This window comes from Hordeum vulgare, chromosome 7H (genome assembly GCF_904849725.1).
Source record: "Hordeum vulgare subsp. vulgare chromosome 7H, MorexV3_pseudomolecules_assembly, whole genome shotgun sequence".
In the NCBI taxonomy this organism is placed as follows: domain Eukaryota; kingdom Viridiplantae; phylum Streptophyta; class Magnoliopsida; order Poales; family Poaceae; genus Hordeum; species Hordeum vulgare.
In genome coordinates, this window is record NC_058524.1 from 628,767,562 (window position 1) to 628,782,150 (window position 14,589).

General features: G+C 44.4%; 1 protein-coding gene across 1 annotated transcript; it reads right to left on the minus strand.

Moving 5' to 3' along the window:
* Positions 1-12,005: 12,005 nt before the first annotated feature.
* On the minus strand, positions 12,006-12,937 carry LOC123409679 (pathogenesis-related protein 1A/1B). Its single transcript, XM_045102548.1, has one exon. The coding sequence runs from the start codon at positions 12,874-12,876 to the stop codon at positions 12,355-12,357; it is 522 nt and encodes a 173-aa protein (XP_044958483.1). The 5' UTR covers positions 12,877-12,937; the 3' UTR covers positions 12,006-12,354.
* Between the last annotated feature and the right edge of the window lie 1,652 nt (positions 12,938-14,589).

Consider the following 14,589-nt stretch of genomic DNA (forward strand, 5'->3'; position numbering starts at 1 on the left):
AAAGCGATGGTGGGCCCAGATTCCGACAAATGGCTGGAAGCCATGAAATCCGAGAGAGGATCCATGTGTGAAAACAAAGTGTAGACTTTGGTAGAACTACTTGATGGTCATAGGGCTATTGAGTAAAATGGATCTTTAAAAGAAGACAGACGATGATGGTGATAAGTCACTATTAAGAAAAGCTCGACTTGTCGCAAAGATGTTTTCGACAAGATCAAACAGTTGACTATGATGAGACTTTCTCACTCGTAGCGATGCTAAAGGTCTGTTAGAATTATGTTAGTTGTTCTGCATTATTTATGAAATATTGCACATAGGATGTCAAAACATTATTTCCTCGACGGTTTCCTTGAGCAAACATTGTATGTGATACAACCAGGAGGTTTTGTCGATCCTAAGGATACTAGCAAGTATGCAAGCTCCAGCGATCCTTCAATGGACTGGTGCAAGCATCTCGGAGTTGGAATATACACTTTGATGAGATGATCAAAGATTTTGGGTTTGTACAAGGTTTATGAGAAACTTGTATTTCCAAAGAAGTGAGTGGGAGCACTATAGAATTTCTGATAAGTATATGTGGTTGACATATTGTGGATCAGAAGTAATGTAGAATTTCTGTAAAGCATACAAGGTTGTTTGAAAGGAGTTTTCAAAGGAATACCTGGATTGTGCTACTTGAACGTTGCGCATCAAAGATCTATGGAGATAGATCGAAAGAGCTTAATGGAAGTTTCAACAAGATGCATGCCTTGACAAGTTTTTGAAGGAGTTCAAAATAGATCAGCAAAGAAGGAGTTCTTGGTTGCGTTGTGAGGTGTGAATTTGAGTAAGACTCAAAACCCGACCCCGGCAGAATAAAGAGAATAGACGAAGGTCGTCTTCTATGCCTTAGCCGTAGAATCTAAAGTATGCCATGCTGTGTACCGCACCTGATGTGTGCCTTGACTCAAAGTATGTTGAGAGGTACAGAGAGTGATCCATGATTGAATCACTAGCAGCGGTCAAAATTTATCCTTAGTAACTAATGGACTAAGGAATTTTCCTCGATTATGGAGGTGGTTAAAGAGTTCGTCGTAAAGGGTTACGTCGATGCAAGCTTTGACACTAATCCGAATAACTATGAGTAGTGAAACGGATTCGTATAGTAGAGTAGATATTTGGAGCATTTCCGAATAGCACGTAGTAGCAGCATCTATAAGATGACATAAAGATATGTAAAGAACGCACGGATCTGAAAGTTTCAGAACCGTTGACTAAAACCTCTCTCACGAGCAAGACGTGATCAGACCCCATAACTATATGGGTGTTGGATTCCTTGAAATCACATGGTGATGTGAACTAGATTATTGACTCTAGTGCAAGTGGGAGAATGTTGGAAATATGCCCTAGAGGCAATAATAAATTAGTTATTATTATATTTCTTAGTTCATGATAATCCTTTATTATCCATGCTATAATTGTATTGATTGGAAACACAATACTTGTGTGGATACATAGACAAAACACTGTCCCTAGTAAGCCTCTAGTTGACTAGCTCGTTGATCAAATATGGTCAAGGTTTCCTGGCCATAGGCAAGTGTTGTCACTTGATAACGGGATCACATCATTAGGAGAATCATGTGATGGACTAGACCCAAACTAATAGACGTAGCATGTTGATCGTGTCATTTTGTTGCTACTGTTTTCTGCGTGTCAAGTATTTATTCCTATGACCATGAGATCATATAACTCACTGACACCGGAGGAATGCTTTGTGTGTATCAAACGTCGCAACGTAACTGGGTGACTATAAAGATGCTCTACAGGTATCTCCGAAGGTGTTAGTTGAGTTAGTATGGATCGAGACTGGGATTTGTCACTCCGTGTGACGGAGAGGTATCTCGGGGCCCACTCGGTAATACAACATCACACACAAGCCTTGCAAGCAATGTAACTTAATGTAAGTTGCGGGATCTTGTATTACGGAACGAGTAAAGAGACTTGTCGGTAAACGAGATTGAAATAGGTATACGGATACTGACAATCGAATCTCGGGCAAGTAACATACCGAAGGACAAAGGGAATGACATACGGGATTATATGAATCCTTGGCACTCAGGTTCAAACGATAAGATCTTCGTAGAATATGTAGGATCCAATATGGGCATCCAGGTCCCGCTATTGGATATTGACCGAGGAGTCTCTCGGGTCATGTCTGCATAGTTCTCGAACCCGCAGGGTCTGCACACTTAAGGTTCGACGTTGTTTTATGCGTATTAGAGTTATATGGTTGGTTACCGAATGTTGTCTGGAGTCCTGGATGAGATCACGAACGTCACGAGGGTTTCCGGAATGGTCCGGAAACGAAGATTGATATATAGGATGACCTCATTTGATTACCGGAAGGTTTTCGGAGTTACCGGGAATGTACCGGGAATGACGAATGGGTTCCGGGAGTTCACCGGGGGGGCAACCCACCCTGGGGAAGCCCATAGGCCTTGAGGGTGGCACACCAGCCCTTAGTGGGCTGGTGGGACAGCCCAAAAGGGCCCTATGCGCCAAGAAGAGAAAATCAAGGGAAAAAAAATAGGAGGTGGGAAGGAAGGGAAGGACTCCCTCCCACCAAACCAAGTCCAACTCGGTTTGGGGGGGGGGAGTCTTCCCCCCTAGGCTCGGCCGACCCCCTTGGGGCTTCTTGAGCCCCAAGGCAAGGTCCCCTCCCTCCCACCTATATATACGGAGGTTTTAGGGCTGATTTGAGACGACTTTTCCACGGCAGCCCGACCACATACCTCCAAGGTTTTTCCTCTAGATCGCGTTTCTGCGGAGCTCGGGTGGAGCCCTGCTGAGACAAGGTCATCACCAACCTCCGGAGCGCCGTCACGCTGCCGGAGAACTCTTCTACCTCTCCGTCTCTCTTGCTGGATCAAGAAAGCCGAGATCATCGTCAAGCTGTACGTGTGCTGAACGCGGAGGTACCGTCCGTTCGGTACTAGATCGTGGGACTGATCGCGGGATTGTTCGCGGGGCGGATCGAGGGACGTGAGGACGTTCCACTACATCAACCGCGTTCACTAACGCTTCTGCTGTACGATCTACAAGGGTACATAGATCACTCATCCCCTCTCGTAGATGGACATCACCATGATAGGTCTTCGTGCGCGTAGGAAAATTTTTGTTTCCCATGCGATGTTCCCCAACAGTCAAAACTCACAGTTTTGGACTATTCCGGCCAATTTTGTATGCTATTATTCACTGATTTTGAGTCCTCCTGCGATCCGAACGTTTCAGGAACCCTGAGGTCTGGTTACGGGGAACTCGTCAAAACTCATAGTTTTCGCCTATTCTTGCACGATTGTATGCTACTAGTCACTCATTTTAGGTCCTCCTGTGAGCCGATCGTTTTGGGAACCCCGGAGTCCGGTTATAGACAACTCGTCAAAACTCGCTGGTTTGGCTTATTACGACCAGTTTTCTACGCTATTAGTCACTGATTTTGGTTCCCGTTGTGATCCGAATGTTCGGGAAACCCGGGGCCGGTTACAAAGAATTCGTAAGACTCGCAGTTTTGGGCTATTCCGGCCACTTTTGTATGCTATTAGTCACTGATTCTGGGTCCCACTGTGATCCGAACGTTTCAGGAACCCCGTGGTCCGGTTACGTGGAACTCGTCAAAAACTCGCAATTTTGGCCTATTCCGGCCAATTTTGTATGCTATTAGTCACTGATTTTGGGTCCCGCTGCGATCCGAACTTTACGGGAAGCCCGTGGTCCGGTTACGGGTAACTCATCAAAAATCACAGTTTTGGCCGTGATTTTATGCTATTAGTCACTCATTTTGGGTCCTCCTGCGATCCGAATGTTTCGGAAACCCCGGGGTCCGGTTAGACACAACTCGTTAAAACTTGCAGTTTTGGCCTATTACGACCAGTTTTCTACGCCATTACTCACTGGTTTTGCTTCCCGCTGCGATCCAAACGTTTCGGGAACTCTGGGTGTGGTTACAAAGAACTCGTCAAAACTTGAAGTTTTGGACTATTCCGGCCAGTTTTGTATGCTATTAGTGACTGATTTTGGTCCCGCTGCTATCTGAACGTTTCAGGAACCCCGCGGTCCGGTTAAAGGAAATCGTGAAAACTCACAGTTTTGGCCTATTCCGGCCATATTTGTATGCTATTACTCACTTATTTTTGTTCCCGCTGCGAACTGAACGTTTCCGGAACTCGCAGTTTTGGTCTATTCTGGCCAGTTATGTATGCTATTACTCACTGATTTTGGGTCTCGCTGCGAGCCAAATGTTTCGGGAACCCGGGGGTCCGGTTACGTGGAACTCGTGAAAACTCGCAATTTTGTATGCTATTAGTCACTGATTTTGGGTCCCGCTGTGATCCGAACGTTTCGGGAACCCCGTGGTCCGGTTACGGGGAACTCGTTAAAAATCGCAGTTTTGCCCTATTGTGGCCAGTTTTGTATGCTATTACTCACTGATTTTGGGTCCCGTTGTGATACGAACGTTTCGGAAACCCCGTGGTCCGGTTACAAAGAACTCGTGAAAACTCGCGGTTTTGGCCTATTCTAGCCAGTTTTGTATGCTATTAGTCACTGAATTTGGGTCCCGCTGTGACCCGAACGTTTCGGGAACCCCGTGGTTCGGTTACGGGGAACTCGTCAAAAATCGGAATTTTTGTCTATTCGGTCCAGTTTTGTATGCTATTACTCACTGATTTTGGGTCTAGGTGCGATCCAAACATTTCGGAAACCCCGAGGGTCCGGTTACGTGGAACTCGTGAGAACTCGCAGTTTTGGGCTATTCTGACCAGTTTTATATGCTATTACTCACTAATTTTGGGTCTCGCTGCGATCCAAACGTTTCGGGTACCTCGGGGACCGGTTACGTTGAGCTCATCAAAACTCACAGTTTTGGACTATTCCGCCAATTTTGTATGCTAATAGTCACTGATTTTAGGTCCCGATGTGATCCGAACGTTTCGGGAACCCCGTGGTCCGGTTACAAGGAACTCGTCAAAAGTCGCAGTTTTGGGCTATTCCAGCCAGTTTTGTATGCTACTAGTCACTGATTTTGGGTCCCGCTATGATCCGAACGTTTCGGGAACCCCGTGGTCCGGTTAAAGGGAACTCGTCAAAAATCGCAGTTTTGGGCAATTATGGCCAGTTTTGTATGCTATTACTCACTGATTTTGGGTCTCACTGCGATCCAAACATTTCGGGAACCCCGGGGTCGAGTTACGTGGAAATCATCAAAACTCACAGTTCTCGGCTATTTCGGTTAATTTTGTATGCTATTACTCACTGATTTTGGGTCCCACTGCAATCCGAACGTTTCGGGAACCCCGAGGTCTGGTTACGAGGAACTCGTCAAAACTCGCAGTTTTCGCCTATTTTGGCCACGATTGTATGCTATTAGTCACTCATTTTTGGTCCTTCTGCGATCCGAACGTTTCGGCAACCCGGGGTGCGGTTACAGACAACTCGTCAAAACTCATTGTTTTGGCATATTAAGACCTGTTTTATATGCTATTAGTCACTGATTTTGGGTCCCGCTGTGGTCCGAACGTTTCGGGAACCCCGTGGTCCGGTTACGTGGAACTCGTCAAAACTCGCAGTTTTGGTCTATTCTGGTCAGTTTTGTATGCTATTACTCACTGAATTTGGGTCTCGCTGCGATCCAAAGGTTTCGGGAACCCCGGGGTCCGGTTACAAAGAAGTCGTGAAAACTCGCAGTTTTGACCTATTCGGGCCAGTTTTGTATGCTATTAGTCACTGATTTTGACACCCGCTGTGATCCGAACGCTTCGGGAACCCCGCAGTCCAGTTAAAGGAAATCGTGAAAAGTCGCAGTTTTGGCCTATTCCGGCCAGTTTTGTATGTTGTTAGTCACTGATTTTGGGTCCCGGCGATCCGAATGTTTCAGGAACCCGAGGGTCCGGTTACGTGGAACTCGTCAAAACTCACAGTTTTGGGCTATTCTGGCCAGTTTTGTATGCTATTAGTCACTGATTTTGGGTCCCGCTGTGATCCAAACGTTACGGGAACGCCGTGGTCCGGTTACGGGGAACTCGTCAAAAATCACAGTTTTGCCCTACTATGGCCACGATTGTATGCTATTAGTCGCCCATTTTGTGTCCTCCTGCGATCCGAACGTTTCGAGAACCCCGGGGTCCGGTTTACATACAACTCGTTAAAACTCACAGTTTTGGCCTATTACGACTAGTTTTCTACGTTATTACTCACTGGTTTTGCTTCGCGCTGCGATCCGAACGTTCCGGAAACCCCCGGGTCCGGTTATAAAGAACTCGTCAAAACTCACAGTTTTGGGCTATTCCGACCACTATTGTATGCTATTAGTCACTGATTTTGGGTCCCGCTGTGGTCCGAACGTTTCAAGAAACCCGTCGTCCGGTTACGGGGAACTCGTCAAAACTCGCAGTTTTCGTCCATTCTGGTCAGTTTTGTATGCTATTACTCACTGATTTTGGGTCTCGCTGCGATCCAAACGTTTCGGGAACCCCTTGGTCTGGTTACAAAGAACTCGTGAAAACTCGCAGTTTTGGCATATTTGGGCCAGTTTTGTATGATATTAGTCATTGATTTTAGGTCCCGTGTGATCCGAATGTTTCGGGAACCCCGTGTTCCGGTTACGGGGAACTCGTCAAAAATCGCAGTTTTGGTCTATTTTGGCCAGTTTTGTATGCTATTACTCACTCATTTTGGATCTCGCTGCGATCCAAATGTTTCGGTAACTCCAGGGGTCCGGTTACGTGGAACTCGTGAAAACTCGCAGTTTTCTCTTATTTTTGCACGATTGTATGCTATTAGTCACTCATTTTGGGTCCTCCTGTGATCCGAATGTTTCAGGAACCCCGGGGTCCGGTTACACACAACTCGTCAACACTCGTTGTTTTGGCCTATTAGGACCAGTTTTCTACGCTATTAGTCACTGATTTTGGGTCCCGTTGTGATCCGAATGTTTCGGGAACCCCGGGGTACGGTTACAAAGAACTCATCAAAACTCGCAGTTTTGGCCTATTACGACTAGTTTTCTACGCTATTACTCACTCGTTTTGCTTCCGCTGCAATCCGAACGTTTCGTGAACCCCGGGGTCCGGTTACAAAGAACTCGTCAAAACTCGGCTATTCCGGCCAGTTTGTATATGCTTTTAGTCACTGATTTTGGGTCCCGCTGCCATTCGAACGTTTCGGGAATCCCGCGGTCCGGTTAAAGGAAATCATGAAAACTCGCAGTTTTGGCTTATTCCGACCAGTTTTGTATGCTATGACTCACTAATTTTGGTTCCCGCTGCGATCTGAACGTTTCAGGAACCCTGGGGTCTGGTTACGGGGAACTCGTGAAAAATCGCAGTTATGGCCTATTGTGGCCAGTTTTGTATGCTATTACTCACTGATTTTGGGTCTTGCTGCGATCCAAACGTTTCGGGAACCCCGGGGTCCGGTTACAAAGAACTCTTGAAAACTCGCAGTTTTGGCCTATTCGGGCCAGTTTTGTATGCTATTAGTCACTAATTTTTGGTCCCGTTGTGATCCAAACGTTTCGGGAACCCCGCGGTCCAGTAAAATGAAATCGTGAAAACTCGCAGTTTTGGCCTATTCCGGCCTGATTTTTATGCTATTAGTCACTGATTTTGGGTTTTGGGTCCCGCTGCGATCCGAAAGTTACGGGAACGTCGTGGTCCGGTTTCGAAGAACTCGTCAAAAATCGCAGTTTTGGCCTATTCTGGCCATGATTGTATCCTATTAGTCACTCATTTTGGTCCTCCTGTGATACGAACGTTTCGGGAACCCCGGGTTCCGGTTACAGACAACTCACTAAAACTCGCAGTTTTGTCCTATTACGACTAGTTTTCTATGCTATTACTCAATGGTTTTGCTTCCCGCTGGGATCCGAATGTTGCGGGAACCCCGGGTTCCGGTTACAAAGAACTTGTCAAAACTCACAGTTTTCGGCTATTCCAACCACTTTTGTATGTTATTAGTCGCTGATTTTGGGTCCCGCTGTGATCCGAACGTTTCGGGAACCCCGTGGTCCGGTTACGGGGAACTCGTAAAAAATCGCAGTTTTGGCCTATTGTGGCTAGTTTTGTATGGTACTACTCACTGATTTTGGGTCCCGCTGCGATCCTAATGTTTCAGGAATCCCTGGGTCCGGTTACGTGGAACTCGTCAAAACTCGCAGTTTTGGGCTATTCTGGCCAGTTTTGTATGCTATTAGTCACTGATTTTGGGTCCCGCTATGATCCAAAACGTTTCGGGAACTCCGTGGCCCGGTTACAAAGAACTCGTCAAAACTTATAGTTTTCGGCTATTCCGGCCAGTTTTGTATGCTATTAGTCACTGATTTTGGGTCGCGCTAATATCCGAACGTTCCGGAAACCCCGTGGTCCGGTTTTGGTCTATTCTGGGCAGTTTTGTATGCTATTACTCACTTATTTTGGGTCTCGCTGCGAAAGAAACGTTTCGGGAACCCGGGGTCCAGTTACGTGGAACTTGTCAAAACTCGCAGTTTTGGGCTATTCTGGCCAATTTTGTATGCTATTATTCCCTGATTTTGGGTCCGCTGCGGTCCGAACGTTTCGGGAACCACGAGGTCCGGTTACGTGGAACTCATCAAAACTCGCAGTTTTCGCCTATTCTTGCACGATTGTACGCTATTAGTCACTCATTTTGGGTCCTCCTGTGATCCGAACGTTACGGTAACCCCGGGGTCCGGTTACAGACAACTTGTCAAAACTCGCTGTTTTGGCCTATTACGACCAGTTTTCTACGCTATTAGTCACTGATTTTTGGTCCCCTTGTGATCCGAATGTTTCTGGAACCCCGGGGTCCAGTTACAAAGAACTCGTCAAAACTCACAGTTTTGGGCTATTTCAGCCACTTTTGTATGCTATTAGTCACTGATTTTGGGTCCTGCTGTGATCCGAACGTTTCAGGAACCCCGGGGGCCGGTTACGTGGAACTCGTCAAAACTCGCAATTTTGGCCTATTCCGGCCAATTTTGTATGGTATTAGTCACTAATTTTGAGTCCCGCTGCGATTCGAACGTTGCGGGAACCCGTGGTCCGGTTACGGGGAACTCATCAAAAATCGCAGTTTTGGCCTATTCTGGCGATGATTGTATGCTATTAGTCACTCATCTTGGGTCCTCCTGCGATCCGAATGTTTCGGGAACCCCGGGGTCCGGTTACAGACAACTCGTTAAAACTTGCAGTTTTGGCATATGACGACCAGTTTTCTACGCCATTACTCACTGGTCTTTTTATTCAAGGAAAAGGGAAGTTCAGTGATTATTCGGTGAACCTGCAGTCCAAAGTATCGAGACACATCTTCCACTATGCTGCCGCTAATCTCGCTCCTCGGAATTTCCAAAGTATCGAGAGATTGCGCACTTGCAAAAGCGAACATTGTAGCGTCGGCGAGGTTTATCAAAATAATGTGGATAGGGTCATCGGTAAATAAAGTATTATATATATGATGCATAACCTTTGTTCTAGTAGCCTCCATAATTGGGACGTAAAAATATATTTCCAAATGGACACATTATGCTTAAATTTATACTATTAACCATGGCTATGAAGCGAGTTTCTAACATCATGGCAATCTGAAAGTAGATTAGAGCCGGGAAACACTGGAGCATTGTAGAGCACTGGAGCGTTGTAGAGTTCGAAAGCGGTGGCGGGATGCGGACGCAACAGTGTTTGCTGCGTGGGTGATGGGGCAAGGTGAGGGTGTCGGGAGGCGAGGCTCACCATCGGGAATGAGTAATTCATTCGTAGGTTTGCTGGACACTGATGGGGTTGGATGAGATTTGCGATGTAATGAAGTCAATTTGTTGGAGCTTGATCCCTAGTATCTTTCATGTTCTTAGATTGATCTTGTATCAATTTGCTATGCTTAATGCTTGTCAACAGGGCTCGAGTGCCATGATTTTAGATCTGAACCTATTATGTCTCTATGAATATGAGAGTGCTTTGGACCCGATCTTGCCAGTTAGATGCACCTACCATGTGTTATGCTCCACATGCCCCAAGGTGACAAGATTTTGGATTCTTTCCAATGATGATCGTAGTATGAGGATTTCATATATTCACTATGTGCTAATGCTTTGTTTTTGTTCTCTATTAAAAAGAAGCCTAAATATCACTTATATTTTCTCATGGACCCTGCTGCCACGGGAGGGTAGAACATTGATGTCATGCAAATCTTAATATAAACATGTATGACTATATACGAAATGCATACATTTAATTAACAAATTGGAGCTAGTTATGTGTCGCTCTAGGTTGTGAACGTTACATGATAATCTCATCCACACAATTATTGATTGAAAAGAATTGGAGCTAGCTAGATATTAAACTGTTAACAGAATATGGTGATTGAAAAATGTTCTCATGAATTGCCTTCCGCCTGACTCCCAAGAGTGCCCATAGCGTTACAACTAAGCGATCGAAGAGCTCCACCGTTAATATTTCATGCAATGAAAACAACCAATCCTTCGCGTTCTGCCATGTGTTGCACCAACTCTTCAAGTACCAGCACCCAGACACTCGCCACCATCGGGCATGCAATCAACACATGTTTCCCAGTGTCCACCAGCCCACATAACAGACAAGTGTCCTCCGTCGCCATGTGACGGTGCTTCAAGATTGAACCTGTCGGCATTGACTGCCGGGCTAGACGTCACACAAACATCTTGAGCTTGAAGGGTACCTCCATATGCCAGATCATAGACCACTTGCTGGTTCCATTGTGCTCATATGATGTTCCGTCCTCCTCATGCAACCAGGCCTCCGAGCTATGCTTCGTCCTAAGTATCATGCGATAAGCCAACCGCGTACCAAATTTTTCTCGAAACTCTACATGCCAAGCACAAAAATCTTCAACACGGCGTGTGCATAGCGGGATCCGGAGAATTGCCTTTGCGTCAATGTGAGTAAACACAATCAGGACCAAGTCCTCATTCCAGCTTGCGGGTGTAACATCTATGAGCTGCACCACTCTCTTTGGAGGATTTGGTACAAGAGCTGTGATAGGGCGCTTGAAGATGTCTCTTGGGATCCAATTGTGTTGCCATATATTCGTGGTTTCTGCATCACCAATTCTGCGTATAACACTTTGTGCCATGATGTCTCGCCCATCCAAATTTTCCTGCCATATATATCTGCGACGGGTGCGTGTCTCAGGTCAATACACGTGCGTGTCCGCATGTTTGCTAGCTGCATGTATGTGATTTGAACAAATGATCGGGATGAAAAAGCTCTACAAAGTAAATTCCTGAAACTTTGTTCTAATATGCAGGACTGCTCTTCGGAGCAGATGCCATTGACTTAGAAAAGTTCCGGATTAAAATATTATGTTAAGGAGGCGGCAATTGACTTGTTGGTCATTGCAAAGTTCAGGAGAATCTGAATTGATGTTCAGAAGTATGGAATCTGGTGTTCAAGCACATGTTCAGAATGTGAAATCTGAAACCTGAATCTGACGATCAAGCTAGCACTGATATATGCTAATTGAAATTCTATTAGTTTTAAAACGGATCATTGCTGCATCTGATAAACTGAATCTAACATTGTATATCTGAATCTAGTTTTAACATTGTTCGCGACTTAAATCTGAATGTGAAACTGAAACAAACCTAGTATTAATGTATGTTCAAGCTAGTTTTGCACATGGACACTGAAATAGTACTATATAGCTGGTTTGTGCAAACTAGGGTGCTCATCGGGCGTAAATCCATTTCTGAGCCCAAACTCGTCTGCACACCTGCTGTGTAATAAACTCAAAACAAATACTAAAACAATTCAAAATATTCTAAAAAAAATCGGTGATAGATAATTTGATGCGTGTAGTTTGCTGTAAATTGTGTACAGTTTGAACATCTGAGCTGCTCTAGCCAAAAAATACAAATTCGAGGTCTACAAAAAAACTTTAATGTGCATGCACCGTTTTGATCCGATTTGTCTTTTTTGCCGAGAGTTTCTCAGATGTTCAAATGATACAAAAATTGAAGCGGACTTCACGCATCAAATTATCTATCATCCAAAAACAATTTGGAATTTAAAGATTCTACTAGGAAACTACATACAGATGTTTATAGACATACTTTAGAGTATACATTCACTTATTTTGTTATGTACGTAGTCCACTAGTAAAATCTCTTAAAAGATTTATACTGTATTTAGGAACGGAGGGAGTATTAAGCAGTACGGCTCTTATTTATTTTTATATTTATATTTATATGACCACATATATATATATATATATATATATATATATATATATATATATATATATACACACACATACGCCTATTATTGGTTGGCGGTGCGACGTAAAGAGGCTTCATGGGCAGAAGGTGATCTGGTAGTTATTATTGCCACTGCAGGCGTGTGTGGCGACGTCGTTGGGGTGTTGGTAGGCTTGCGGCGGCGGGCAGCTGGGATCCCTACACTGGAGCGCGTCGCCGGTGCTGCACGAGAAGTCCATGGCAAGGTTGAAGCCGTCGATAACCGAGATGTCGTAGAAGTCCTGGGTGCTGCCGCCGCCGATGGTGAACTCGGCCAGCGTTGCTGGTGGCTGCCCAGAGAGAGAGCATGAGAGCTGGCCGCCGCAGTCGCCGGTCTGGCAGCTCCCGCTACCGCCATTGAACGAGCACCCGGTGCGTGCCCATATCCTTCCGGCTTGGGTGCCGGCGGGCACGTTGATGCTCGACGTCTGGCCTGAGCCCAGCTCGAAGCCCCCACCCACCGGGATGCCCGCCGGCCATATTGTGGAGCCGCAGTTGTTCTTGATGTTGAAGGTGGCCGCGCTGGCACCGGCGGCGAAAACAGCAAGGAGGAGGAAGAGCACCGCCGAGGTCGACATTGCTGCAAGCTCTAGTTAGCTTTAGTGTTGTTGCTCTGCTGTAGGAGGATGAGTGAATTTGTTTGGACAGAGGCATGCGTATTTATAGACACCTGATCACAAGAAAAGTATGGCCAATGAAGCCAAAGCTTGACAAATATTCCACAAGTTGCCAACATTGGCCCAGAAATTCTACATGAATCGACAAGCTAGCAGCAGCAGGTTGGACCAAAACAAGACTGGACCATTACTTATCGTGTGAAGCTACAACCACACAATACTTACTTATAGATAGCAGATGAGAAGAAAAGTATGGCCAATGATGCCAAAGCTTGAGAAATCATCTAGATGTTGCCAATATGTTTTGGCCCAGAAATTCTACATGAGTGGACAAACTAGCAGCAGGTTTGACCATTACTGAAAGTGAAACCGGAACCACACAATACGTTGCATTTCGTGCATCGAACATTATGCACGGGTTGTGTATTTGGATGCTTCTTGCCTTTGCCGTGTTCGACCGGTCCTTAGTGAGTACATCGAACATTATGTGCTGGAAATATGTACATCACATTTCACATAGACGCACACAACATATATTCAGACTTAAGTATGACTTCCTTAAAAGTAAAAAAAACCATGACAGAAATGAATGAAAAGGAATAAAAATAGTGAAAGCCTATAAAAAAAAGTAAAAAAGAAGAAGACCTATAAAAAAGTAAAAACCAAAGAAAATAAATAAACAAAGCCAGTCCCAATAACAGAAATTAAGGAACAGATAAAATTCACAGAAAAAGAAAGAACTAAAATCTATGAAACCAAGAAAGAAATGAAAAACAGTGAATAAAGTATAGAAAATAAGAAAAAGTGAAGAAAACCGTGACGAAACTCAAATATAAGAAAACTGAACCAAACAGAAGACACAACCATCGATCTGTAGCAAGCTAGCCAGGACAAGTAAATGGTTGATGTCATACCTGATGTCATGCATGATTTATTTTGTTTTCCGTTTTCCTCCTCATTTTTATTTTTGTTTTCTGTTTTTCCTCCACATTTTTTTGTTTGGTTTTCGTTTTTCAACCACATTTTTTTGTTTTTATTACTTTTGTTTATAATTAAAACTATTCTAAATATTAATGAAAATTTTAGTCTTGTATTTTAAAAATGATAAACATATATAGAAATAAATTTCTTGTCTATAAGAGAAAATAAATAACGTGAATGAAAAATTTATAATGGTAATCGTGTGTATCGAAAACGTTTGTCACAACCCAAAATGACATACATTTCGAAAACAATCTAAGTGACATTTAGAGAATGTGTCTACAAGGTAAACTTATGTTCATATAATTCAAATTACATTGGGTTTATTCAACGAAATGTACCTCATATTTATAAAAATATTAATAAGTTCCAACATTAGTTGTGTAAAATTTTAATATTTGCATAGTTACAAAAACAATTGACGTCCAAACAAATGTTTTGATCTGTATATAAAAAATATTAACATGTATTTCAATGATGAAGCCGCCCTCATGGCGGCCTTGCCCCTGCCTGCGTTGGCGGAGCAGTTGCAAAGCGACCACTCCTAGCCGATCTTGACGAGCTCCTCATCAAGGCGGCGGCGGCGCTTAGCGGCGTCTCTACGATATTAACAGAGCGATCGAGTGCCCAAAACTCGCAGTTTCGGCCTATTCCGGCCAATTTTGTATGCTATTAGACACTTATTTGGGTCCC

What these genes read in the sequence shown, in the direction of transcription:
- LOC123409679 (XM_045102548.1), bottom strand. Translation starts at nt 12,876, where the DNA reads ATGTCGACCTCGGCGGTGCTCTTCCTCCTCCTTGCTGTTTTCGCCGCC.